The 26,943-nt window shown below is 44.5% G+C and overlaps 1 protein-coding gene across 1 annotated transcript in view; it reads right to left on the bottom strand.

Moving 5' to 3' along the window:
- Nucleotides 1–4,282: 4,282 nt before the first annotated feature.
- MLH1 (mutL homolog 1) overlaps nucleotides 4,283–26,943 on the bottom strand; it is a 41,907-nt gene continuing 19,246 nt past the window's right edge. The window contains exons 10-19 of the mRNA XM_084753227.1: nucleotides 23,974–24,067; nucleotides 21,605–21,758; nucleotides 17,256–17,632; nucleotides 13,953–14,101; nucleotides 11,380–11,488; nucleotides 8,638–8,701; nucleotides 6,532–6,696; nucleotides 6,033–6,125; nucleotides 5,649–5,762; nucleotides 4,283–4,663 (exon numbers count right to left, since the gene is read on the bottom strand). Of these exons, the coding sequence (XP_084609353.1) occupies nucleotides 4,496–4,663; nucleotides 5,649–5,762; nucleotides 6,033–6,125; nucleotides 6,532–6,696; nucleotides 8,638–8,701; nucleotides 11,380–11,488; nucleotides 13,953–14,101; nucleotides 17,256–17,632; nucleotides 21,605–21,758; nucleotides 23,974–24,067 (1,487 nt within the window). The 3' untranslated portion in view covers nucleotides 4,283–4,495. The remainder of the gene's footprint in view (nucleotides 4,664–5,648; nucleotides 5,763–6,032; nucleotides 6,126–6,531; nucleotides 6,697–8,637; nucleotides 8,702–11,379; nucleotides 11,489–13,952; nucleotides 14,102–17,255; nucleotides 17,633–21,604; nucleotides 21,759–23,973; nucleotides 24,068–26,943) is intronic.

Genomic DNA, 26,943 nt, shown 5'->3' with positions numbered 1-26,943 from the left:
TGAATTTGAATTTTGTTTGTAGTTCACTCTATAGTGAGAACTAGACTGTGCTGTTTTTATTTTCAACATTCTAGAATCACATTTTCTCAACCTCTCCCTCCAGCTGCCCTGTTGACTGGGCACTTGGGAGGCCTTGGTGTGGTTCTGGAGGATGGCCATTCTGAGCGCTGAGACACTTGCTGGAGACCTCAAAACCACAAGTGCCTTCTCCACGGTGTGACACAGGCTTCAGAGACCAAGTGGCCAAGATTCCTCTTCTTAACAGAGCATTTACATTTCACTGAGGATGTGTTCAGGGTGGGGGAGGTCTGTGAGTCACTCAAATTTATGTTTGGAGGAAAAAGCTTTTTTTGGGGGGTAAGATATTTAAATTTATATAAAAATGTTAGCAAAAGATGGGGAGTATACATTAAACTTTATTGCATGGGGCAGAGTAAGTCCAGGACTATATTCTTAAGAATACAGTCCTTAGTCTCTGTATCCACTGTGCTATATTGTGTTTTCATCTGCTGCTTATTTGTGAAATGAATCCTCAGACAAGCTCGAGGGAGGGACAGTGCAGGCAGGTAGGGAATCTGCCTGAAAAACCTATTTGACACACCTTTTCTGCCAACCAGGATTGGCTGCGGGCAGTCACTGTTACAGAAACCTTTAGGACAAATCATGGCAACCGTGTCCAGTCCTGTCCTGCTTTTCTTTTCTCAAGATGAGATGATCAAGAATACAGAACTTAGTGTTTTGAGAGACAGGGTCTGTGTAGCCCAGGCTGGCTTCCAGCTCACAGTCATCCCCATTGAGTGCTGGGATTCCAGGCATGTACCAACATGCCTGGTTCTAGAATATAAAACGCTTAACAGCTTTAAATTCATCTTTGAAGAGCCCAGTTCAAGATGCCCCTACCCCACTATAGCCACTTTATAGGGCTTGTGATTCTCTTGTGTCAGAATCAAGGTGGTTTCATGGGGATGGTTACTGTAGCTCAAAGTGTTTACAAAGAAACTATATTGAGGAAAACTCTAATGAATCAAAGCCTCGTAATAAATATACAGTTGCAACTAGATAATAAAATTAACTCAAAAGTGAATGACAGTTGTTCCTTCTTTAGTCACTAGCCCTTCCTTTTTAGGATATGGAAACTACATCCTGATCTGAGAGGATCTGTGCTGCTGCTAACAGGAGCAACAGTTGCATGGGTAGGGGTGAGGCTGCAGCTCTTCACACCTAGATGGCACCTCTTCCTTTCCACTCAAGTCACTCAGCCCTGCTCCTCCTGGGCTCATTAGCCTCTCCTCTGAGAAGCCCTGCCTGGCCTATCCCTTATTTAGTCTTTGCAATGGAAGTGGCTCTGTTCCTTTATCACTGCATGCTGTGGTCTGTCTTCTACTTACTTTAAAACCCTGGGTGCTCATCCTTGGGCTGAGTGCTTGCTTGTTTGGGCACGGAATAGTACATATTTTATTACAGGTTTCAGAGAAAGCCCTGGGTATAACTCCCAGTGGACTAGACTTGATTACTCATCCTAGCAAGTCACCACAGTTGAACAGTGAAGGCAAAGAAACATTCACTTTGCGTGGCCATGTTGGGAAGAACAGACAAAAGGTTCCAGAAGTGCAAATTAATTTTCAAAGTGTTAACGGTTCACAAGAAGGAACAAAGGCAGCAGGGGTGTGCATTGCTGATGAAGCAGGTCACCTTGGGCAGGCCAGTGGTCTGACAGCTAGTTAAGCTCAGGTCCTATGAAAGGCTCCGGAGAAGTGGTTCCTGAAATGTCCATAAGCATTTCCCACTTCAAAGAGCAGCCTCATCATTGTTGACAGTGCCTCATTTTGAGGGATAATCTGTCCTCTGAGTGTTATTGGCGAATCTTGGTCCTTGTCATATTTCTCACCAGCCCTGTTATTCCTCAATTCCAAAGTAACTCCAAAACAGAATGACTGAGGAGGAAAAAAGAGAGACATAGCCAGAGAAGGGCAAAATAGCTGCTGAGGCCGACTCCTTTTTGCTTTTCCAGGATGCTCCAAACAAGAACACCTAGAGAGGCGCTCAGAGCCACTGAATGGGCTAACTTAAGTCTTACCAGTTAGTTAAAAGACCAGGCAAGGATGGTTTAAGTTTTGTCCCTAATAATAAATTAGCTTTGATCACTGATAAGGGAGTCTCAGTTCTCCCATCAAGACTAACACTCTTTTTTTTTTTTTTAACTTTTTAAATTTAATTTTAATTTATGTGCATTGATATGAGGGTGTCAGATCTTGGAGTTACAGATAGTTGTGAGATGCCATGTAGGTGCTGGGAATTGAACTGGGGACCTTTGGAAGAGCAGACAGTGCTCTTAACCACTGAGCCAACTCTCCAGCCCTAAGACTAACACTCTTACACACAGTGTTGCTAACAGACTTTTCTTATGTTAACACCTTATGGGTAGATTTATTTTGGCTTATGTTTAAGAGTAAAGTACAGCCAGGTGTGGTGGTGCACACCTTTAATCCCAGCACTTGGGAGGCAGATCGCTGTGAGTTCGAGGCCAGCCAGGTCCACAAAGTGAGTCTAGGCCAACTAAGGCTACACAGAGGGACCCTGTCTCAAAGTAAAGTACATTATGAATGACAGAGAAGGTGTGGCAGAGTTCATGGGCAATATTTGGCAGATGGCTTTCAAGCCATCAAGTGAATTTGCGTATCCACATGCCAAGGCTTCAGTGAGTGGAGGCTTGACCCTCAGGTCACCTCTGCCATCGCCCAGTACTAAGTGTAAGGTCTCTCTCTAGCTGTGTCCATTTCTAACAACTACAGACACTTTGTCTGCACCCTCCTTTTCTGCGACTTTAAACATGTCCACCCTCCTTGTCCATGTTTTTTTCACCAGACTGTGTTTGCCATCTTTCTGTTTTGAATTGTCGTTTTATCAACCTCAATAGATGCAGGGATAACCAGGCCACCACTCAAAGGTTAAGCTGCCTTGCAACTGCCTCTGCCAAACAACTTAATCCATCACCATCACATGTACTCAAGATCATGAGAAAAGACGGAGGCAGGCCTGCGCCAGAAGGCAAGACGAGCGGCCTCTAGCCTAGATCCCACCGGTCCTCCTTCCCATTTTCAAACTACGTGAGCCTCCCCCAACCACTTCTTCTAAACGCCCCTGAGAACTATCCATTAGCTTCTGTTTACAGTATTCCAGAGCTCCCTCTTGTAAACCTGTCCCAAAGCCTATAAGCCACAAGGCAAGTTTATCAAAGCAACACCTGGTTGTGTGCACCAGTTGAGGCAGGGTTCTCTACAGGAACAGAATTCATGGGATGTACAAAAGGCATTTCTGGAGTAGAGTCTAGCAGTCCAAGGGTGGCTGGCTGCAAGCTGGAAAGGTAGAAAATCTGGCAGCTGCTCAGTCCACAAGGCTGGATACCTCAGTAGGTCCAATCTGGCACCAAAAGCCTGGAAGATCCCTGGAGGAAGCCTTGGTATTGGTCTGTCTTGGAAGGTGAAGAATCTGACGCAGCATCAGGGATGGGTATGGGCAGATGTGCACTTTTTCCTTCGATCGCCTCAGGTCTGGACTAACTACTGGAAGTGGTTCCGCTGCCCAACTGGAGGGTAAGTGTTTCCTGACCAGTTATCCGCTCTGCAGACACTGTCACAAACGTGTCCAAGTGTCTTTCCCAGGTACTGTAAATGTAACTACTGGAAGTGGTTCCCGCTGCCCAACTGGAGGGTAAGTGTTTCCTGACCAGTTATCTGCTCTGCAAACACTGTCACAAATGTGTCCAAGTGTCTTTCCCAGGTACTGTAAATGCAGTCAATTGACAAGAGCATCACATAAGCTCGAGACTTTACATTTTCTTTTTTGAGGGAGTTTCAATATGTAGTTTCAGTTTGCTTGAAACTCACTGTAGACCAAGCTGGCCTAGACTGTGCAGATCCACCTGTCTCTGCCTTCAAGTGCTGGGATCAAGACATGTATACATCATGTCCAGCCGTGTTTTTTATTACATATATACAGTGTGAGCACCAGATCTCATTATAGATGGTTGGGAGCCACCATGTGGTTGCTGGGAACTGAACTCAGGATCTCTAAAAGAGCAGACAGTGCTCTTAATCTCTTAGCCGTCTCTCCAGCCCCATTTTTAAAAAGCAAAGCTGGAGTTAAGAAAGTTTTTCAAGATGTATTTAAGCCTGGGCACTGGGGGAAGAGATGTGTAGGAAACCGAAGTTATGGACATGGATTTCTCAATATTTGCTATTCCAGGGCATCTTTTAAAAGGAATCTGAATTGACACAGCGTATGGTATTTGACAGCACTTATTTATGTGAAGTTATATAAAATTCACATCAAGACACGTGGATTTGCAGCTGGTCCACAGGTGAGGTACAACAGTGCTGGGATACACAGCAAGAGCAGTGAGCACTGGAAGCCCTTGAGCACACTGTGGCTTCCTCATCAGTACCCCGGGCTTCACCCTGACGGCGGCCAGTCTCTAAGGTGACTATGATTATACTTAGCACCTCTCGAAGACTTTGTACAGGTCTGGCAGGTTGGCGAGCTGCAGGACATTTCCATCTTCTGTGAAATGCTTCGGAGGTAGAAGGTGTGATCGGAAGGCTTTATAGATAATGTGCTCCACAGTCCACTTCCAGGGCTTTGGAGTGGAGCCAAGCATGTCACTCTGGAAAATACATAAAAAGCCATTTATTTCCCTACATACTGGCTTTCCCACTGACATGATAGGAACTGGGCCAGGAAAGGTCTGAGTGGTGTGTAATGGGCTAATGCTGTCTAAAGCTTGTGAGGCAGCTTCTGCAGGATAGTCTTGAGGATCCCACAGGTCTAAACAGAAGCAAAGAAAGCAGCGTTTGAGGGACCATAGCCTACCAAAGGAACCTTTGTTTCCACTGCAGTGGACCTAACATTTCTGAGCCTGACTCCTGGATCATTGCTTGACACCAAACATGGGGTACCTTAAAATAGCGCTACTCTGACACTCCATGGAGGGTAAATTTGCCTCACTACTCTCTGTGTAAGCCTTGGTTCCTCATACACAAAACCGTCCTGAGCAGTCAACATGTTTCACCATCACCAAGGTGGCTACGCATTACAGCTCCTCTGGTTCTTAGAAACTCCTGACTCTCCGGAAATGTGAGTGAGCATTACCATCTTACTGCAAGATGTGACAAGCAGGAGGAGCCCAGGTTCCTGTGTTAAGTTGGCCTATGAGAGGGATTATATCTGGCAGAGGTCAGATGCAAACTGAGGTAGACTGCAGACTGGCCTGGTGTCTGAAGACTTGGGTTTAAGTGCTCACCTCTCCCTTTTCACTGTGGTGTCATATATACCATTCGACAGCTCACAGGTCCTCAGGTCATTCTGTGTTCTAGTCCAGCAAGATGAAGTACAGCTCATGAAAAAGGTGACTGTAAAAAATTGGGCGTGCTGGTCCATGCCTATAGTCCCAGCACTTAGGAGGCTGAAGCAGGAGCATCATAAGTGCAAAGCCAATGTTAACAATATGCAAATCTATGGGTTTAAAAAAAAGTTGAGGGCTGTTGGTTGACCTCTGTCATATAAAGTGAAACTATAGAATGTTAGGCATGACTCAAGTGCCATAGCCTTAGGTACATGGGATCTGCCCCAGTCCTAGATGAGCACAGTACCTGCTGGCTTGAGAGGGTTGACTCCTCCAGTATATACTGCTTCCGAATGGAGTAGAACATAGCACACTCTTTACTGAGACTTTCAAAACATTCCTTTTCTTCATCCCAATTCACCTGGTCCACAGAATTCAATACAAAACAAGCATTCAATTCACTGCTTTTACATTTCACTTCTAAACAAATCACAGACTTAATAGGCCAAAAAAAAAAAAAAAAAAAAGACTGTTCTGGCACTAAGACCTGACTAGTAAGTATTGCTGGGATGACAATGGGGGATGGGCTGATGGGGCCCTCAGCTGTTTTCATCTTTTCCATTCCAAATGAAGGTACTCTCCCTCCAGTACAGACACATGCTGCAAACCCATAGCATCTGCTGCTATGTACCTCTGTGGCCAGTCGAAGGATGAAGATAGGCAGGCCCTCCAATGGTGGCACATAGCTGTCAATCAGAAGGGGTAATCCAATCAGGTTCCCTTCCTGCTTGTGGGAAAAAGGCCAAGAAAAAAGGTTAAGAAATAATGGCATTATGGCTGGTAAGTTTCATTTCTCTAGTGCTTCTCCAAGTCTTCTCCTGGTTGTAGGATGGACATTGTGCTTAAAGGTAAGAATTTAAAAAGAGCCTTCCACAACTGCTCAGGAAACATCAGGACAGAAAGCACCAAAGAACAAGGGTAAGAGGAAGAAATGGAACAAGTGACATCGTTTCTTTCACTCTGTGCCTGCAGGAACTGCAGGAACAGAAACTGCATGCTGGATGATGGTAAGACTGTATAATCTCCAGTGGAGAACTGGAAATGGAGAAAATGTTAGCCTTTTGGTCCCAACCAATGAATTTGACTCTTATCTGAAAAATAACTCAAAGGCATTCAAATGGCTGCCCCACCTCATCAATTTCCAAAGAAAAATAGTCTGCAAGCATCTCAGCTTTCTTCTTCAGAAACTCAACAATGTATTCTGCAAGTCCTTCTTTCGGGCCGTCTTCCTCTGTCCAGCCACTCTCAGGGCTGTCTAAGGCCAGCATGGCAAGGTCAAAGAGTGGTGCTGGCTCCTGGGAAGAAGCAAGAATGTAGGAATCAGGTGGGAAGACTGAACCCAACAGACCAAACTCAGTTCAGATGTAAAAGCATCATCAAGGCCACACCTCACTGCAGGTTCCACATCGCTTTCCTAACAGCAGAAAAGTAGACACAGTAGAGTACACACCACAGTGAGCACAGTGCGTGTTTATAGGACACTCCTATAGCTAAGAGTAGAATTCTTTTTCATGTGCATAAAGAATGTAAATTGTTAAAACACATGCTTTAGGCCATGAAACCAGTCTCAGTAAGTGTGAACACATTCAATGAATGTTCCTCAACTAAGCTTGAATTAAAATACAAACCAGTTACATTTCTGGAAAATCTCCAAGAGACTAGCTGCTAACTGATGCAGATCTAAATTCAGACAGCCGGCCTATTCAGAAAGCTCCAGGTCCCAGCGAGAAATCCTGTCTCAAAGACGAGACAATGGCAAAACCCAAGATGAGGTGATAGTTTCCGGGGAACAACACCTGACACCATCCTCTGCTGCACATACATGAACACCCACATTAAGTACCCACAGAGCAAGAAGAGACAAGCTGAAAGCCTCTCTGCTACTAATACCTGGAATCTCTAATAAAGAACTTCCTATTATGAAATCTTCAATCCCAGATTGTTTTAAACAGTGAGTAAATATTAACCCTACAAAACACAGCAAAGGAGAGCTTACCACTCATCTTTGAGTCAATTATGCTCTACTCAAACCACACGGATACCATACAGAAATGACAGACTAGAACATTCATGAACACAGACAGAAAACTTGAAATATAACTTTAGCAAATGAAATCTGGTAACATTTTTTTTTTTAAAGACACTTCTCTGTGTAGCTTTGTCAGTCCTAAACTCACTTTGTAGACCAGGCTGGCCTTGAACTCACAGAGCTCCTCTTGCCTCTGCCTCTTATGTGCTGGGATTAAAGGTGTATGTCATCACACCTGGTGAAATCTGCTAACATGTAACAAGGGTTCATACCAGGAGTACAAGATTGGTTTAACCCATGGAAACTAGTCAATGATTTGGTATATTAATAATCTAAAAATTAAAATCATATCTTAGAGGAAGAAAAAGCATTGAAAAAATTTCAAGATTTATTACTATACTAAAGAGGGAGGGAATATTTCTCTCCAATTTCCTAAGGGCACCCACAAAAACTTACTCCCAGCTACTAACATACTCAAAAAAACAAGTGTAAATGATTCCCCCAAGATCAGAACAAGAGAAGGGTCTCCACTTTTGACACTTCTGGTTAGCCCAGACTATAAGCAGTCAAGACAAAGGGCGAGCACCCAAACTGGGTGTGAAGAGGTAAAACTGCCCTCTCTTTTAATATAATATTATGACCACTTATGTAGAGAAACAGACTCTTCAAAAGCACTAATGAATGCTAAGGTAAGCAAAACTGAAAGATACAACATGCTCAGGTGTATTTCTGTAGTCTAAGCAATAAGTAGACATGTACAGCACCATTAAAATGTGATACATTAATAAAGTATCTTTTCTCAAAAGTAATCTATGAATGCAATACAATCCTAGTCAAAAATTCCAGAAGGCTAAATTAAAATTAGGCACCAAACCATCTTGGAACAGACTGGCTAAAATTGCTAGAAATTCAGAGTAAAATTCCATGGCACATACCCCATTCTTGTTATGGCTATGGTTTTAGAGACTATTGCTATTTTTAATTTAAGAAAATATGTAGTAATTTCTATACATGAAGCATTTGTTTGAGCAGGCTATAAAAGTAACTATTCACCTAAAAAGATTCAACCAAAAATAAACTTCATTGCAATAGCATGGCACAAAACGTACTTAATGTACTTTGGAAAGTTTACATTTGCTAAGTAGGATATCACTGTATAGCTCACAGTGCAGCTGCAGTTTCAAAAGTGAAGAGGAAAGAAACTTACCGATAACCTCAGAACACCAAAATTGGCAAAATCATAAATGAGTATCTGGTAGAACAGCTCTTCACTGAAAATAAAAATGAAAGACTTTAAGAGAAGTTAATCTATGGCTGAGGACACAGCAGCAAGGGCAGAAGGGGACAGACACGCTGCTGCCTTGCTGTGGACCTGGCTAACAGGTCTTCAATACACAAAGCATTGGTATTCCTAATGGTGACTCCTGCCAGGACCCTGCAGCCATCCCTCCTGCACAAGTTCAGACCCTAAGTCTGTTTCACCTGCTCTCTAGTGCTGCTAAGGTTTCGCAAGCCTGCAATGAATGACAAATGGCACTGCTTGCTCTCCTCCCCTCAGTTAACACGAGAGTACTAGAGATCATCTTCTGACAACTCACCATTAAACACCACAGGGTCGAGTGCTTACCTAGCACATGCATTCCTGGGTTCCATCCTCAGCATTACAAACAGCTTATCAGGGAAAAGTTTATGGAGCATAAAGAAAGGGCAGGGTCTCCCTGCGTCATCAGACATGGCTGCTAATGCAGAATTATACTGTACTGATGTTTTGGGGGGTGGGGATGGGAGAAGAGGTCTTGTTATGTATCCCAATTTGAAATGTACAATCATCCTTCAGCTACACTGCCAAGTGCTGGACTGCAGGCCTTTGCCCCACATCTGACAGCATGCTGATACTTGAATTAGTATGTTGCACTGGCTGACAATAATCCAAGAACAGTTATTAATTATGTATACTGAATTACTAATGAAAACCTCGTGTTCTTGCTCATATGCAAACCCCAGTCTATAGTATAAATATGTAAATAAGGCACATGTATAACATGTAGAAAGAAGAACAAAGAAGGTTAAATAGTAGGGGACGAGGAAGGACTAAACTCAGGTAAATGACATGAGTCATGGAAGAGGATAGAAAGCTAATTGTTTTTCTAGTTCAACACTATCATCATGTGGCATTTTCTACTTTATTAAATCGCTTGGGATGCACTTTGATTTCAGATTAGAGATATTAGTAAGAAGCTGCAATTCTGGTACTAGCCTTGACTGCTACTGTGAGGTAGTAGCTGAACACTGGTGAGCTGTAGACATGCACATCACACACACACTCACATGTGCTGGAAAAGCAATGGAGGGAGAGAAGAGCTCCCTACAACACAGCTGTGATCTGAGTGCCAGTGCTGCAGTGTGGAGTGCAGCAGGCAGGCCAGGGCTACAAGGGTACAACTGGAGTATGGTCTGAGTGCTGCTTCTGGACTGCTGAGGTCATTACCCAGCTGCCTAATGCACCTGCTATCGCTGCCAGGAGCCGTTCTCACCACAATGCCTTCGCACTACGATAGACTACACCACCTCAAAAATGAAGCCCAGATAAATTTATCTTCCCTCATGTTGCTTCTTGCCATGTCACAGACATGAAAAAAGGAAATGAGCCGCAGTGCAATGGGACTTAGCATTATGCCCAAAAGGCTCCTAACCCAAGAAGAATGAGCCTGAATTCCAAACGAGGTACCCGTGCCAGCAGGGAGCGTCAGGGCTGGGGCTGATCCTAGATTAGAGGTGGCAAGTAGATTTTTAGTTCCTGTACCATGTCCATGCAGTATACAGTGCCTGGTCCATTTATAAAACCAAGAAGTACTCTACGGTACAGGAAGACTCAGAAGGGAAGTTCCAGAGTAGATAAATGACACGCAGGGGACACAAGGCGGCAGCATCCTCCCATATACACCACCTATTTGAGAATATATGTACTACAAACTCTAGATGCAATAGATGCTTCAAGTCCCTGGAAACAATAAATAGGCAAGGCGAATGGCACTGCTGAGATTGCCTTCCATGCTATGCACGACCCTGACTTTGGTGGTGGCTAGGACATAAGTGAAGGCATAGGGTTACTGTGTAGTTTAAATTCTGATTTCCTATTTAAATGTTGTGTAAACTCTGCTTCCCAATTGTCCCCTGTTACGTCAATAAAGCAGTTTATAGCCAGTCCATGAGCAGGGGAGAGAATAGGGTTGGACTTCCTGCCAGCTGGGAGTGGGGTGGGCAAGTTAGGAGAGAGGTCCAAGAAAGATTAGGAGGAAGGAGCTGAAGCTGAGGAAAGCTACAAAGTGCAAGTGTCGCTCGGATGCTAGGTGGAAGTAAGACGAAGAAGTAAGCACAGAGGGTTAAGAACAGACTTAGACTGCTCGGGTTGTGCTGTGAAGCCTTGTATTATAAGTCTTAATTATCTGTGTGATAGCCAGGTTAAGAACTAAGCTAAGAGAAACAAACATAGTTTTATAAAAATAACTTCAACACATAAGTCCATAAGCCTTTGCTGCATTCCCAACACCAGGAGAGAGGAATGGGCTTCCTGGTCTTGCCTGCCTGCAACCCTGGTACACATGAGAGACATCAGATCTCTAACAGCTGGAAGCCCTCAACACTGGTCTTCAGCCAGTGTTTACTGAGTGCCAAGGCAAGGGCTGAGCTTCTCAAGTCATTTATCCCTACAAATTTAGTCTTACTATCCTAGTTATAGGTTAGATACATGAGATACTGAATAGAAAAGAAATTCCTATCATGTAAATGGGAAAAGGTCAAACCTGGATTTGCACTCACATCTGTCACTCTCAAGGCTATATCCTTTGCAGCCACCTCACCTGTCCCTCCACCCCCAGCCTCCAGCACTGGCGCCTGTCCCCAGAGACCCCTCTTCTGGTAACTCTGCTGCTTTCACACATAGATTTACCTAAGCTTGGTAGTGTTGAGGAGGTACAGCTTGGTCTGGTGCTGTGCCAAGGCCCACTGAGGATTCACACAGCCCACAAAGGAATGGTTACGGAGCATCTCTCGGAGAGCTAGAAAAAAAACAAACAAAATTGTGACAGTAATGTACTCCTAAACACCTTTTCTCACTCCAAGCCCCACACAGTAGATGCCTCTGCTATGGAGAAAGACAGATGGATTGCCTCAGAACCCTAATAGAGACTTTGAGTTAAACATGCTTAAGTAATTCCCCTAGTAGTGGTGTGTGTGTGTGTGTGTGTGTGTGTGTGTGTGTGTGTGTGTGTGTGTGTGTGTGTGTGAGAGAGAGAGAGAGAGAAAGGGAGGGAGGGAGGGAAGGAGGGAGGGAGGGAGGGAGGGAGGGAGGAGTGGGGGATGGGGGACAGGGAGAGAGATTGAGATTATAAAAGAGAAACAGGGAACCAAGTTTCAGAGTCCAGAAACAAGCACAGAAGATCTGCAATGGCCTGGAGACTGGAGACACCAGAAAGAATACGAATCCAGTGAGAATGCTGGAAAATTCAGCTACAGTTGAACAGGAAAACACTACTGCGAATGTCAAGGGGAAGTTAGGCTGAGTAGGGCTTCTTAACACTGAGAACTGATTACAACAGGAACAACAACAGACAACAGACAACACAATGTCAGTGGACCTGAAGAAATTCTCACAATGCCTGCCGCCCAGAAAGAAAAGACACCAGGACAGCTTATGCAGTGTGAAAAAACAAAACAAGAGCTAATGTCTGAAAATACTCAACAGTATCCTAGAAAGATGAAAACTGTCAATACTCAGTTCTAGGAAATGCAGACAAAACCCTCAAACAAACAAAACACCCCCTCCCAACTATACGTAGGAGTTATGGGGAGTGGGAGACAAAGAGCACTGAGATGAACTCAGAAGGAAAAGATGGCATACATGAATATCAAATATACGCTCCAAGGCTGAATTTTCAAGAGTAGAAGTCATAAGAGCATATGACCTTCAACCCCAGAAAGAACATCATCAACCTGGAATTTGAAAAAGTAAAAGTGAGTTTTGAGAAAACAAAACCCAGCTTGTTGCAGTTGCTGATATGCTCGTGGGTTTTCACTGCTCAGCCCCTAGCGAGGCTTGCCTTCTTCATATGTGGATAAGCAGCAGCAACACACACACACACACACACACACACACACGCGCACACACACACACGCATGTACACACACACACTCTGTGTGGGTGGAAGTGAGCATCTTTAAGGCTGGAGAACATGAAATGATCTGGAATAACAACCCACTGGAGAGGTCGAGCATGTGACCCTTACACTCATGGCCTTGGTAAGCATCTCCAGCTACTGGAGGAAGACCTAGGCGGCGGCAGAGCCAACTCCATGTCAGCCACTCCAGCACAGGGCCCTTTCTCACAGGACTTCTGTTTTCATTTATCATGAACAAATCCCAAAGCCTGCAGCAGGGCTCCATGGGCAAAAGCACTTGCCACCAGGCTTGACAACCCGAGTTTGTCCATGAGACCAACATGGTAGAAAAAGAAAACCAACTCTTGAAAGTTGTCCTCTGACCTCCACCTGTGTCCTGTGGCACATACATCGCACACACGCACGCACGCATGCACACACACACACACACACACACACACACACACACACACACGCATGCACGCGTGGGCATGCACATGCTAGCCAAGCAGTGGTGGCAGATGTTTTTAATTTCAGCACTCAGGAGGCAGAGACAGGTGGGTCTCTGAGTGTGAGGCCAGCCTGGTCTACAGAGTGAGTTAGAGGACAGCCAGGGCTACAGAGAAACCCTACCTTGAAAAACCAAAAAGTCTCACATACACAGAAAGATATAAATGCAGAAAAAATGAAAATAAATTAATTTCAGTATTATAACATATAAATTATGATCATCTAGATTGTTACTCATTTTGCTTGCATTTTGCTTTGAGCTTGCATGACGCTCACACTTGAAACATTAGTACCTTGTAAAGTGTGGGCAGCATGGCAGGGAGGGCCAGCCTCTGCACACATCTACTTAATGACTGTCCTCCACTCAATTCTAAGATTGTAGCTAGTTTTCTAGTAACAGGGACCAGGATGAGGTTTGGCACCCAACTACTCTCACAAGCTATTTCTGAGGATGTAGAAATAGCCCATCCTCTTAACAAGTACCTTATTAGTTACTTCTAATCAGCCTGGTGATCTAGGATAACTCAGTCTCACTTTCTGAGGCACAGAACAGCTAAGCCAGAGTGAGGTCACACAGTGAAAATGGAGTCCAGAGCCTGAACTCGAGCCAGCGGGAGGACCTGCCAGCCCTCAGCTAAGCACACCCCATCTGGTAGGATGAGGATTTTGCTGCTGACAGAAACAAAGTAGACATTAGGACAATGACCACTGTGGGCTCCTCTCTTCCCCTTAGAACTGTCTTCTGCTAGGTAAAGCAGCTTGTCCATGCAGCATGTGGCAATGCCTGCCTGACAATGTGAGTACTTCCTGTGTTTGCAAAACCCTGAGTGCCACGCAGACCTCAGCACTCACGTACTCTCATGGCCCCGCTCATTAATTTCTTCCTGGAGACTCAGAACACTGGTGAGGTTAATGATCCTTCTCCGGGGGTAACAGGCAGCTGTCATTTCCTTCTGGGAATCACTTTCCATCATCTCCACATCAGAGTCCTCCCGATGTCTCTTTCTGTAATGAAGAGAAAGAACTGACAGGTCATTATTCTTTGTTTTATTTTTATTTTATTTCTTTAACTTAGCAAATGTATGTGCTATACTTTGGAGAAAGGAGCAGCTTCTCTGTGCCAGTGGCCACTTCCACACAGCCGTGCTGTGGCTGGACAGCTGCTGTCCTGTGTCACACTATGTATCTAACAGCCCTCCGATCTCTAGGGCTTTGAGCACGTAAACTGGCCTTGTGGAGCCTCATTCATTCATGCATCATTCCTCGATCCATCCGTCTGTCCGTCTGTCCACCCACCCATCTGACACTGACATGTGCCAACTACATACAGCAGCGAACACATTAGGGAGGGAACGGACGCCCTCATGTTTACTTTCTATTGGGAAAGTTAGCAAAAGAAATATTTTTAAAATCAATTTTTAAATGTTTATTTTATGTGTATGGCTGCTTTGCCTGCATGTATGTCTGTATACCATGTGTATTTCTGGTGCCTGTAGAGGGCAGAAGAGGGCATTGGAGTCCCTAAGAGTGGAGTTATAGACAGCTGTGACTTACTATGTTCTAGGTATTAGGTATCAAACCTGGGTCATCTGTAAGAGCAGCCAGTACTCTTAACTGTTGAGCAATCTCCAGCCCCAGAAAAAGACGTTGTTGTTATTGTTTTGTTTTTGCTTTTCAAGACAGGGTCTGTGTGGCCCTGGCTATACTGGAACTCACTCTGTAGACCAGGCTGGCCTTGAACTCACAGAGATCTGCCTGCTTTTGCCTCCTTAGTGTTGGGATTAAAGGTGTGTGCCACCACGCCTGGTTCAAGAAAAAGATATTTAATAGTAGTGGATGCTAGGAAGAAAATACAAGGCCACACAGACTGATGGGAATGCACAAGGAGAGGGGTCTCTGGTCTGGACATGCGGCGCTCTGAATGAGACTGGACCTCACAGGAGCACGTATCTGAATAGCTGGCAGAACTGTTGGGAAATGAGGAGATATGGCCTTACTGGAAGAGGTGTGCCACTGGGAGTGGGCTGTGAGGTTTCAAAAGCCTGTAACAGCCCCAGTTTCTCTCTCTGCCTCCAAAGCTTTTTCCCTTTATTTTTTATTCATTTGTTTGTTGTTGTTTTAGGTTTTTTGTTTGTTTGTTTGTTTTTTGAGACAGGGTTTCTATGTGTACAGCCTTGCCTGTCCTGGACTTTGTAGACCACGCTGGCCTTGAACTCACAGCCATCTGCCTCCTGAGTGCTGGGATCACAGGTGTGTGCCTGGCTAATTTATTTTTAATATATAATAAATATTTTATATAATTATATAAAAATATATTTTTACATCCAGATTGTAGCCCCCTCCCTCTTCTCCCCCATGGTTCCTCCTTCCCACCCTCTTCCCACTATCTTACCCTCCCTTTGTCCTCAGAAAAGGGGAGCCCCCCACCAAGAGGAGACCTGTGGAAGAGTGGGAAGGAAGGATAGAAGGACTCAGAAGGGACAAGAACACTGCTGAGAGACAAACAGAGTCGACTAACCTAGACCCATTGGGCTTACAGAGACAGAAGCACCAACCAAAGAGCATGCACGGACTGGACCTAGCCTCCTACCCACGTGTAGCTGATGTGCTGTCTATGGCATGGACTCTGTTCTCTGCTTTTGATCACTTTGCCCTAACCAGGCTGCCTGGCCTGGCCTCAGAGGATGAGGAGGTTTTGGCTCTATTTCTTTTCTTTTCTTTTTTTTTTTTGAGACAGGGTTTCTCTGTGTATCCCTGGCTGTCCTGGACTCGCTTTGTAGACCAGGCTGGCCTTGAACTCACAGTGATCCACCTGCCTCTGCCTCCCAAGGGCTGGGATTGAAGGCATGCGCCACCACGCCTGGCCTTTGGCTCTGTTTCTTAACAATTAGACTTTGAGGAGCTCAGTTCTGCCTCCGACTTGCAAATGAGATGTAGGCCGTACCTGCCTACCTGCCTGCTGTCATGCTTCCTGCCATGATGACCGCGGACTGACCTGAAGTGTAAGCAAGCCCCTAATGAAATGCTTTCTTTTGTAAGTTGCCTTGGTCATGGTGTTTCTTCCTACCCAGAGCAAAGTAACAAGACAGAAAGCCTTTGGTAAAAGACACCATTTGAGGTGAGATGTGAGTGACAAGAGCCCAGAGTCTCTTGGGCTAAGGAACATCAAGGGCAGTAAAAGAATGTGAGAAGCTCAGCCAGTTCAGACCAGCCACAGAGGGATGAGGCTACAGCAGTAAGGGGGAGGGGAAGCGGGAAGCAGGTGACATGTCAGCTATCACCCTATATATAATGGGAAGCCGTGCACAGGCTTCAGCAGGAGGAATATGACCCTATTTTTGCTTTAAAAGTTTTTTGACTGTTCTGTGATAAATACTTAGCTCCCTAAGTAATGAACAAATGGAATATTTTCCTGGCAGGGTAAGAACATTAAAAAATATATATATAAAGTACCATGCTTGAAAAATACCTATATCATTTAATCTCTGGAAAACCTTCCTTAGAAGTTGCCTTGCTAGGACAACGAAGGACTGATCCAACTGGAGTTAGGTATCATGTTCAAGCACAATGTTCTGCCGGGTGGTGGTAGCGCACGCCTTTAATCCCAGTACTTGGGAGGCAGAAGCTGGTGGAGCGCTGTGAGTTCGAGGCCAGCCTGGTCTACAAATCGAGTCCAGGACAGCCAGGGCTACACAGAGAAATCCTGTCTCAAAAAAACAAAACAAACAAACAAACAAACAAACAAAGCCAGAGCTCTTGATGGCACCTCTAAGAGAGCATGCATCTCGGGAGGCGATTTTAAATTGAGCACTAGGGTCAGTACTAGCTTGTGAAATGAAGCACAGCCACCTCACGAGCCTCACTGGGACTCAGTCTTGGAGAACTTGTAGAGCATGCACTAGAAATGCTCGAGGCTAAAGTCAGTTTTCTTTCTATGTCTCCTCTCACCAACCCCATAAGCTTGTACACTTCAGGGAATCCTGTAAACAGGGCTGTTTCTGGAAGGACCAGCAGCAGCTGTGGATGATCACAGAAATCCCATAGGAAACCATGGGAGTATGCACAAGGCCACAGCACTGCCCCAGTCCAGTCAGAGAAGGTACAACTGATTTGTGGAGAACCTGCTAGAAGCCAGTTTTAGTGAAGAGATAGGCCGCACCTGGAGCTGCCCGGACTGGAAGTGGGTGCCGCTTTCTGCGCTGCTTCTGAAGGCCCTTTTGCTGCATCCCTCTCCGAGGTCTGACTCTCAGCAGCTGCCTCAGCAGGGACTGGGAGCTCAAGCATCTCCTCATCCTTCTGCACAGCTTCCTCAGGAGAGCCCTCTGTCCTGTCCCCTTGGACAGGGCCCTGGGGCTGGATGGGCAGAACCTTGCTCAAAGGCTGGAGAAAGGCATCAAGCTTCTGGTCCCGGGAGTCTGTTCGAACCATCTGGTAAGCGTACACCTTGTCGCCACTTCCACTAGCAGATGAGGAAGCCACACTTGTTGTGGGTTTAACTGCTTCCCCAGAAGGCCCAGAAAGTCCTGGAAGCAAGGTCTATTTAAAAAGAGAAGAGAGCAGAAAGGGGCGGATTTTAGCACATAAGCGTCTGGATCCCTAAAAAGAAGAGTAGTAAAGGAAGATGTCAGAGCCTGATGGCGTTACGTCTCAGAACTGCTAGTACAGAATCACATTTCATTAAAGGAGTATAAAACATTCATAAATATAAAATTCAAAAATTAAGCCAAGTTCTTATAATCTTAAAATTAGGTTGAGATGAAAAGTGAAGTTCTTATATTTTGTCTATTTCCTACTATAGAAAGATACTATTTTATTTTTTACAATAAAATATACACAGCATAAAACATACCATTTTAAACTATTTTAAAGCTACAATTCCATGGCAGTGAGTACATTCAGACAACTATGAATCTATCTCCACAACTTTTCACCTCTCAAAACTCACACTCAAGTCTCTGTTCCCTGGAAACAACGATTCTACTGTGTTTTTAAAATCTGCTTGTCACCGGGCATGGTGGCGCACGCCTTTAATCCCAGCACTTGGGAGGCAGAGGCAAGCGGATTGCTGTGAGTTTGAGGCTGTCAAGGCTACACAGAGGAACCCTGTCTCGAAAACAACAGCAGCAGCAACAACAACAACAACTTGCTTGTCAGGGAACTGACCCCAGGCCACTCAGTGCCCTCAACAAGCACTACCATTAAGCTACATCCTCAGAATTCTGCTTCTAACTACACTTACTTCCTTTACTCTGTCCACTGGAGTCTAAAAATTAATGACTACCCAGGAGCAGTGGGCACCCCAGGTCCCAGGTTCTAGTTACCAAATGCCAACTCGACTGACATGAACTGGAGCACCCTGAAGAAATAACCAATCCAGCAGCGGCTGGGAAAGAAGGACAAGGCTGCCCAAAACATCTTACACTGGCACACACAGAGGACTTAGAAGCTTAATAGAACTGAGTCAAGAAAATAAAGGGATTTCAACAGAACAAGAAAATGGGAAAAAGACAAATGTCTACAAAACAGTTGTTTTGTTAGTTGCTGTGGTAAGTACAAAGAAAAGAAAAGTTGGGAGGGAAGGATAGATCTAACAAATGAGAGAAAGTTCTATGCAGAAAATTTATAGTCAATTAATACAGGACAAGATGATAAAATGATAAAATTTATAAATACAATAACTGATTAATGATCATCAGCGAATGCAGACACCAGTAAGTATGTCATGGAGGGCAACCTTTAAAAAAAAAATCATTCATTCACTTTTTGTTTTTTCAAGAGAGGGTTTCTGGGTAGCCTTGGCTGTCCTGGACTCAGTTTGTAGACCAGGCTGGCCTGGAACTCACATACATTTGCCTGTCCCTGCCTCTGCCTCTCTGAATGTTGGGATTACAGGCATGTGCCACCATGCCCAGCTGTTTATTTAATTGTTTAATGCTGTTTTTATTTTTCATTAATGTATTATTGGTATAAACCATCCCCACACCTGTTCCATAGGTCACGATTATGCTACAACTTCCACACTGCCAAGGCCATGTGAGAGACCCAGAAAATGCTACTGAACTGGTTAAGACCCACTGTGGTGAAGGGTGACATGTTTATATCTTCCTCAAGAGGAAGGCAAAATGTCCAGCAGTCTCCTGAGCTTCAGGGTCCACAACAGAATAAAGGAGACAGAAAGAGAGCTCGTTTGGACGGTCTAGCAGGGGTGCAGCTATCTGTATACTCTTGACTGAAGATCTGCCTCCTCCAGGTTCTCCTCTAGTCGGGAAGGTTTGAGAGGGACGCACACAGAGAGGAAGGGGACACCTGCCTAGCCACCCAGGTCAGCTGGTGATTAATGGGGTGACAGATGACACAGCCAGATTGTCCCCACATCCCAGAGACAGAATGATAGGAACAAAGTCCAGCAGGGGATGATTCTGATGCCACCATCCTGGATTTCATCCCAGTGTACTCCTGCGGTGGGCCAAGCACTTAGCACTCACTGTTTACATTTCACTGTGTGCTCTCCCTCACCCCTCAGCTGCTTCTCACAGGGAAACCTTGGCTTCATCCCATCACTCACAGCAGAAACGAGCCCAGTATTTGCCTCCTCACCACCAAAAGGTGTAACATGGACACATGAATGAACCTAACAAAGGACATCTTCAGATGAAGAGTTACTGTGTAAAATGAATGGGAAGGGCAGGGTGACAGTTATTTGGAGAACTGACTGTAGGCTGTGATTCAGGAAGTTCTGAGCCCAATCAACAATAACGTGAATGTACTTCGCAGCACTGAACTACGTATGTGCTCAACATGCTTCTAAGGCTACGCTCTGTATGTCTATTGTGCCATAGTTTATAACATTGATAATCACCTCTTGGACTAGAGTATAAGAATTTCCAGCATTATTAGAGAGAGCCACTGGCACTATGGAAAACTAGGGAGTGATAATTTGGATTTTTTGTTGTTGTTGAGTAATCACAGTAGAATGAACAAAATTTACAAGAAAAACTATCTAGGCAAAAGAATGTTTTGTGTCTTAATATAGTTATGTCTCTAGATTTCCAACTCAAAGACAATATAGATGACTGGAGAGAATGAAATAACAGCACAAAGAAACAACCAGTCAAATAATCCAAATGTACATTAGGCTACAGTAAACTCACAGAAGCAATTCTCAAAAAAGAAGAAGCTGGGGCTGGCAAGATGGCTCAGTATGGGAAAGTGCTTGCCCCCAAGTCTGAGAGCCCACGCCTGTCAGAAGTCACATGCTAGAAGGAAAGAGCCGACTCCCCAAAGTTGCCTTCTGATTGCCACACACTTGCCGCAGGATGTGTATGCATCCCCCACAAATAAGTGAAAGGGACTGGCTTTACCTAATTCAGAAGGACTTGAAGAGACATAAAGGAAGGTAGGCCTAATGGCACATGCCTGTAATCCCAATTCTTGGGAGGCAGAGGCAGGAGGTTCTATTGTACAAGCAAATTCAAGACCAGTGTAGGCTATAAATCCCCGTCTCCAAAATGTAACAACCAAATATTATGACCAGAACTTCACTGAACACAGCTAGTATTAAAGAGACTCTCTGGATAATAAAGGCATTTAAATAAGATTGGATAGTAAATGATGCTATTGCTACTCTATTAGGTGTCATATTTACATTATGGTTATATAAGAAGCTTTCTATATGTATAATGAAGTACTAAGGAAGAAATGAATGTCTAACATGTTTTGCTGCTGCTGTTGCTTTTGAGACAGTGTTTCTCTGTCTGGCCTTGTTTCTCTGTGTAGCCTTGGCTGTCCTGAATTTTCTTTGTAGACCAGGCTGTTCTCGAACTCACTGGGATCCACCTGCCTCTGCCTCCCTAAAAATGTGCTTTAAGATATACTTTTCTCTTCCCTAAGTAAGACAGGAATAGATAGACGCAGTAGGGCAGAATGCAGACATTGTTAAAGCTGGGTAACATGTATATATACATTTAATTTTATCTGTGCTTAGAAATATGCATAAAAATTAAAACCAAGTCAGCTCTATTCAAAAGGGAACACTTTTCTTAGAAGACAATCAAAATCCAGGAGAGGCTGGCTCAGTGGTCAGAACATCTGCCATGAGGCCCTGGTTCAAATGCCCAGCACTCAAGAAAAGCCTGGCTACAGCATCTATTACCCAACCACGGGGGTGGACACGAAGATCCCAAGAGCTCATTTGCCAGTCAGCCTCGCTCAGAGAGCATCAGTTCAGGGAAAGCCAGTCTCGAAGCAACAAGGAGAAAAAAGAAATTCAACACCTGCTCTGGCCTCTGCATACACATGTGTGGATACATGACCCACAAACATGTGCAAGGAGCACACACACACACACTCAAACACATAAATCCCAGAGAAAAATGCTACAGAAATAAAGCCTCAAAGCAGTATAAAGACAATTCAAAGTTACAAGAAAAAAACCCTGAGTTTTCATGAGGTGGAACACATTTCAAAGCATCAAAGGCCCAGGGAGACAGCGTAGGTAGATGTCCTCACCTGGGTGAAATACATTCTGGATGAGTTGGAGCCCAGTAGCTTGCCTTCAATGTGCTGTTGCACACGTTCCAGGATACTCTCCTCATGCAGAAAGTGAACTTCATGCTTGGTGGGGTGCACATTGACATCCACATTCTGAGGACTGATTTCCAAACTAGCATGAAGAGAGAGAGAGCGACCACAAGAGATGGGAAATCTACACGTGGCATTATGTGATGGCTAGACAACGTGGAGAGGCAAATCACTATGGCCTCATGGCCTCAAACCTCAAGACCAAGTCAGAGACTGCCTGCCGTCTCTGATACTCAGCTGTGTGGCTTTCAGGGACGTGCATCACCTTTCTTGGCCTTAGTTTCATTTATAAACTGGACACAACAGCTCTCCTCACTGCACAGATGTACAGTGAAAACTCCATCTATAAAGGCATCTCGCATGTGTGTAGTAGTTAATACACGTCAGCTGCCAGCATGCTAGAACTGCTGGATAATGTGACTTAGACAAGAAGCCAGCTTTTCTGAATGCTTTCTTACCTTTTAAGATACAGTGACGCCGGGCATGGTGGTGCACGCCTTTATCCCAGCACTCAGGAGGCAGAGGCAGGCGGATCGCTGTGAGTTCAAAACCAACCTGGTCTACAAAGCTAGTTCAGGACAGCCAAGGCTACACAGAGAAACCCTGTCTCGAAAAACCAAAAAATAAAATAAAATAAAGATACAGTAACTATCAAACTGTGCTCCCTCCCCCCATTTTCAGGATTAAAACAACAACCCTTTCTTGTCAACTCAGAGCTCTTACTCCTGCTGCTATGTCCACCTCTCACAGCTTGCTAACAGCAGAGCTCTGTAATATGAAGCTCTGTCTGTAGGGCGCACTACAGATATAACAGGACGGGCGCTCTGAGCCAGTTTTGGGAGTAAGTCTGTCAGACTAGCACACAAGGCCAGAGGCACACTGTTTCTTCCTGTGGGCAGTACACCTCACAGCAGTTCCTCAGTGAGGTGATGAGGAGTGCCTCACCCACTTCTCCCTGGTGCAGAAAGCTTGGTCAGGATGGTGAGGAATGGAGTGGCAGGAGGCTCTATTAATATCTCTCACACACACCAAGGGGGGTGGGGCGGCTGCTCTCTGCACCTGTTTTCTAGTCACTCATCTGTTACTATTCGACCCGCTGGTAACTTGTAATTTTTCATTAAACTTTCCTTGTTCTGTGGCATAATTTCAAGCTCCAATCCTGCCTAATGCAAAGACAGAACAAGCTGATGACATTACAGATTTATTACTCGCAAGAAAACTGGGGTCAACCACTTTAGTCCATGGCCATAACAGTATGAACATGCCTGACCTCATCTAAAATCCACTGGGAAACACGATTTTATTCTTCATTTCAGTGAGATCAGAACAAAGAAAACTTTCTTTTTTTGAGACAGGTTCTTGCTATTCTGGAGGGGAACTTAAAATTCTCCAAAACATTGGGTTTATAGGAGTATTCTAGAAAGCTAAGCTGAGAATTATCTTTCAAACATAGTTTCTGCCAGAAGGCTACAGTTTCAAACCTGAAAATCTTCAGTATGAAGCAGACCCTCATGTAGCCTTTTTACAAAGAGAGTGGTCATTCTTTCTGCTGGTGGCTTTTTGTTTTGTTTTGTTCTGCTTTTGTTTTTGAGACAGGGTTTCTATATGTGGCCTTGGTTGTCCTGGGACTTGTTCTGTAGGCTAGGCTAGCCTCCAATTCACAGATAACCTTCTGCCTCTGCCTCCTGAGTGCTAGGATTAAAAATGTGCACTACTACTACCCATTTTTTTTGTGCTGGTTTTTAAAGAGGGTTTTTCAGACAAACAGAACAAGAAACAAAAAAGAGATCCTAACTGTGTGGGGTTTGGTCTAAAGAAGGCAAGTCCTAAACTGTGTGATAACTGAAACATGACTGCTAATTACTTCAGTCAACCACTGGGTATCTGCCAAGCTGAGCCAAGTACCCTACAAGAAGGCAAGTAGGGAAAGGTAACGGTTACCACACAGGCCTGCCACCAGAATCCAGGTAAAGATGAACGGAGAAAAACTACTCCAAAAATGTGTCTTCTGACTTCCACATGTGTTCCATGTACCATGCTCATGCACATGAACACACTCTTTCTCAATTAAATAAACAAATAAAAAATCTTTTAAACTGTTTAAAAACTCCCCAGAGGGCAAGATGTTGTTTCATGACCTCAGTGGAAGGAACCAAAGATCCCCTGCTGAGAACTGTGCCGTCTTCCTGTGGGGAGGGACAGGGCATCCTTTCAGCAGCAGTGCCCAGGCCCCACCCTGGCTGACTACTCACAGGCTTTCTCTTCCACAGAGCACTGAGGAGTCTGGTGTTAATTACCTGAGGTACAGGAACGGGTGTGTGTTTTTGGGCAAATATGCTGCATATACAGTTTCTATGGCTTTTCTCAAAGCAGCTGATTCTACCAGACGGTCTGAAAAAAACCAAAGGAGAGTTACCAGATCAAAACTGTCCTTCAGCATGCAGTCACAAGTACAGCCTTACCAGATGCCCAGGGGCAAGTGCCACTTTATCTGTTACCACTTTCCAGCATGTCACTACAGGTGTGGGGTTCTTCCTCTCATCTTACCAGCAGAAAAGATGAGAAGGTGTCCGATCGCACCTCCCTCTCCCCCATGAACCCATGTACAGCTTTTCCCTCAGCGGCTCTCAGACACCTTAATGCACAAAGACAAAGCTGCCAATCACACATGCCAAATCCTGAAGGTACCATAGTGGTGAATAGACTAATTGCAGCCCAAGTGTCCAGCACTAAACAGAGCTGGGGAGATGAGAGAGCGCTAACTTTGTCTACGGGGTTCCAATAGAAGGGTTCCAAGTAAAAGACAAGCTTCTAGCATTTCAGGCAGTACGAACAGTTCAGTGCATAGTTAAGGTAATTTAAATGACCCAGGCTTAGAGAGTGTAGATAAAGGCTCAAGTTAAGAGTAAAGACAAAGGAAGATCTATTTAAAAAACCAAAAACAAAACCCTAGCTCTCCTTTCTCCTGAGCCAGATTTTAAAGACTAGCTTAATGAACTGCTGTCCTATGACTGGCAGCCAAGGATGTGTCCCATCTTTGTATTTCTAACGAGAGTGATGATTTTTATCATGAGAAGATGGCTATTCTTTGAGTAGTCACCACGTCCACAGCCCCTTCAACGATGTTACACTGTACTCTGTACCTCATGTCCTGACCACACAGGTGGTGAACCTGACACGAAGACAGATGGAGCAAATCTTCTCAAGTCTACGAAAGTAAGGCAAGCTATCACAGTGACTTTTGTCCCTGTGCAGACACAGTAGGACAGGATAGGAGGCTAGCCTCTTTTGCCATTATGAATAAACTGGCCACTGTTAATGCCGACTATGGTCCATGGGCCCACCGGAAATATGAACAGGCCGGTCAAATGATACCTAGCTGATTTTTGCTTGTCTGCTCTGTAGTCAATGTGTGATATAAAGCAGTTATTCCTTTAAAAACAATTTAAGTACACTTACTGATTTTGGAGGGGAACATGTGGAGGTCAGAGGACAACAACTTGCAGAAATCAGTTCTCTCCTCCTTCCATGTGGGTCCTGGAACCTGAACTCGGCCATCAGGCCTACTGACACATGCCTTTACCTGTAGAGCCTTCCTCACACTGTCCTCTAATGCTCCTTGCTATTCTTATGCTTAGAATGGAAGTAATGAAAATGCTGTTCCTAGGCTTTACATGTGGCAAGCCTTATTTAGCTATTAGGCTTACCATCTCTTAATAGAGTAGGAAAGATGCTTGCTAATATAAATGACACTAACAGAACCTGTCAAACAGTGGTTGGCCTCTCCTAACTGCTCCCGGGTTGCTCTGAACAGCTGTTGTGGTGGCATAGGCCTTTAATCCAGGCACTTGAGAGGCAAAGGCAGGCAGATTTCTGTGAGTTCCAGGCCAGCTTGGACTAAAAAGCAAGTTCTAGGACAGCCAAGCTGTAATACAGAGAAACCCTGTCTCCAAAATCCAAAACCAAACCAAAGCAAACCACAAAAGACCAAAACATAAAGGACTAGGGGGAAAGAGAGGCGTCTCAGCAGCCGAGCTCCTGCTGCTGCTCTTGCACAGGACCCACATCAGGCAGCTCACAGCCACCTGCAACTCCAACTCTAGGGGATCCAATACTCTCTTCTGGCCTCCACAAGCACTGCACTCCCGTGTGTGTGTGTGTGTGTGTGTGTGTGTGTGTGTGTCACACACACACACACACACACACACACACACACACACAAAGAATTTGTTTAGCGATGTAAATTTGAGACATTTATAGCCACTTACTGCTAAAAAAAAAAGGAAGAAAATATACAATTTCCAACAGGAAAGAAAAGAAAATAAAAATTAGATTTATGATGAAATACTTTTCAATAAAGGAGAAGGACCTGTAATATACCACAGGAACACTTGTACATTCATGCATGCTGCTGCACTACCCACAACAGCAAGGAGATAGAATAAGCCTACACGCTTATCACCAGGTAACCAGGTAAGTAGATAATGAAAATGTGGTCCTTATACACAATGGAATTTTACTGTCATAAAGAAAAATTAAATCATCAAGTTTGCAGAAAAATTAATTGAACTGGAAATTATATTAAATGAGTTAACCTAGACCTAGGAAGACACATGTGGCATGGGATAGAATACTGTGACGTGAAAACGGAAAGGGAACTACTAGGCACAGGTGGGCACGGGCACAGGCAGGGGGGAGGGGAGCTGAGGATGGACAAGAAGTATGTGTGAAAATGCCATGAAACCTTTTACTTTGCATGCAAATCAAGAAAAAATACATCTATGCCAGAACAAAAACAAACAAACCTGTAAAAGGTGACTCTCTTTTTAAAGAAGCCCATAGCCTTGGGCTACAGAAATAGCTCAGTAGTTAAGAGCACTTGTTCCTGCAGAGGACCCCCGGTCAGTTCCTAGCACCCACATGCTGGTTCAAACCATCCTTAACTCTCCTTCCAGGGGATCCAACCACTTTTTGCCTCCAAAGTCATCATGCATGCACACGGTGCACAAGCACACATGGAGGCAAAGCATTCACGCATGTAAAATAAATAAATCCAAAATTAAATTCCCTCCATACCCATCTTAAATCTTTATTAAACATTGATTCTTAGGAAACTCCAATTTTGCTAGGAAAAAAAAAAAAAGAACTTTGAAGAATATAAAAGTCAAATGTGTGGAAAAATCCTTCTTGTATCTGAGTTCAGACTAAGTTCAGACTGCTGGGGCAGGGTTGTTACTCCAGCCTCATCAAAGCCTTGCAATGTACAA

The sequence above is a fragment of the Acomys minous genome (assembly GCF_964271855.1).
Source record: "Acomys minous genome assembly, chromosome: 13".
Classification (NCBI taxonomy): Eukaryota; Metazoa; Chordata; class Mammalia; order Rodentia; family Muridae; genus Acomys; species Acomys minous.
The sequence above is the reverse complement of the archived record's forward strand: the minus strand, read 5'-3'. Positions and strand labels throughout refer to the sequence as shown.